Genomic DNA, 902 nt, shown 5'->3' with positions numbered 1-902 from the left:
AATGACTCACCACCATCTGGTAGATGGCATCCACAATGTTCAGCATCTCATCTCGGGTTATGTAGCCATCATTATCAAGATCATAAAGTTTAAAGGCCCCTGTGACAGCAACAACAAACAAGCACATTAAGAAAACTCTCTCTCTCTCTGTAGTATCTTCAAGAGCTGACAATAAGTGCAGGTTCTCATTAGAAAAATGTTAGACTATTTTACTGTTTATTTCAACATGCTCATTTTTCATTAGTCATGGTGATATCTATATTTACACTATATTTAGTGTGGGTAACATCTGTTTTACTATTAGACTCTGAAAAGTCTTCTGCAGATAAATGAACACATCTCTGTTGCACAAACAAACAACTTTTGAGGTACTGCTGACATTACGAGATATATAAAGCAATTCTGGTCTTACATCTGAGTTTTTCATCCAGCGTCCCTCTGGATGTGACAGACAAAGCTTGAATAAACTCTGAGAACTCGATTCGTCCATCCTGGAGATGCACAACAGAAAGACAGCATGAGAATTGATGGGTAAAGTGTAAAAAGAAGTCTAAAGGAATGACAAAAAGGGTTGATTTTATAAAGCTTTGTTACAGCCTCATATCAAACTGAAATGAATGAGATGGCAAACATCTGCAGTGTGACACAGCAAAAAACTGCAGTTAATATGGCAGCAGCAGGGAAAGATTTTATCTTACCTGTGTTCATTACCATCTCACAGAAGGTTTTACATATTGGAAATGTCATTTTGACATAGTGATTCAAAAGTGTCTAAAGATGTGATTGCAGCAGACAGTCCCGCTGAGAATCTAGAAACATCCGAGTCTGAGAATAGTCTGCAGGGGCATCAGACCGCAATGTCTGACTCACACACTCACACTCACACACACACACACACACAC

At 38.6% G+C, this 902-nt stretch overlaps 1 protein-coding gene across 1 annotated transcript in view; it reads right to left on the bottom strand.

Annotated features, from left to right (window-relative positions):
• The window catches only part of LOC107577506 (neuronal calcium sensor 1-like), a gene marked incomplete at its 5' end in the record, with an annotated part of 7,478 nt that extends 6,987 nt beyond the window's left edge, over nt 1–491 (bottom strand). Inside the window, 2 exons of the mRNA XM_016263572.1 lie at nt 11–99; nt 413–491. Coding sequence (XP_016119058.1) covers nt 11–99; nt 413–491 — 168 coding nt within the window. The remainder of the gene's footprint in view (nt 1–10; nt 100–412) is intronic.
• Between the last annotated feature and the right edge of the window lie 411 nt (nt 492–902).

The sequence above is a fragment of the Sinocyclocheilus grahami genome, unplaced genomic scaffold (assembly GCF_001515645.1).
Source record: "Sinocyclocheilus grahami isolate Dianchi unplaced genomic scaffold, SAMN03320097.WGS_v1.1 scaffold6257.1, whole genome shotgun sequence".
NCBI classification, from domain to species: domain Eukaryota; kingdom Metazoa; phylum Chordata; class Actinopteri; order Cypriniformes; family Cyprinidae; genus Sinocyclocheilus; species Sinocyclocheilus grahami.
This window is presented reverse-complemented; position numbering and strand designations above follow the sequence as displayed.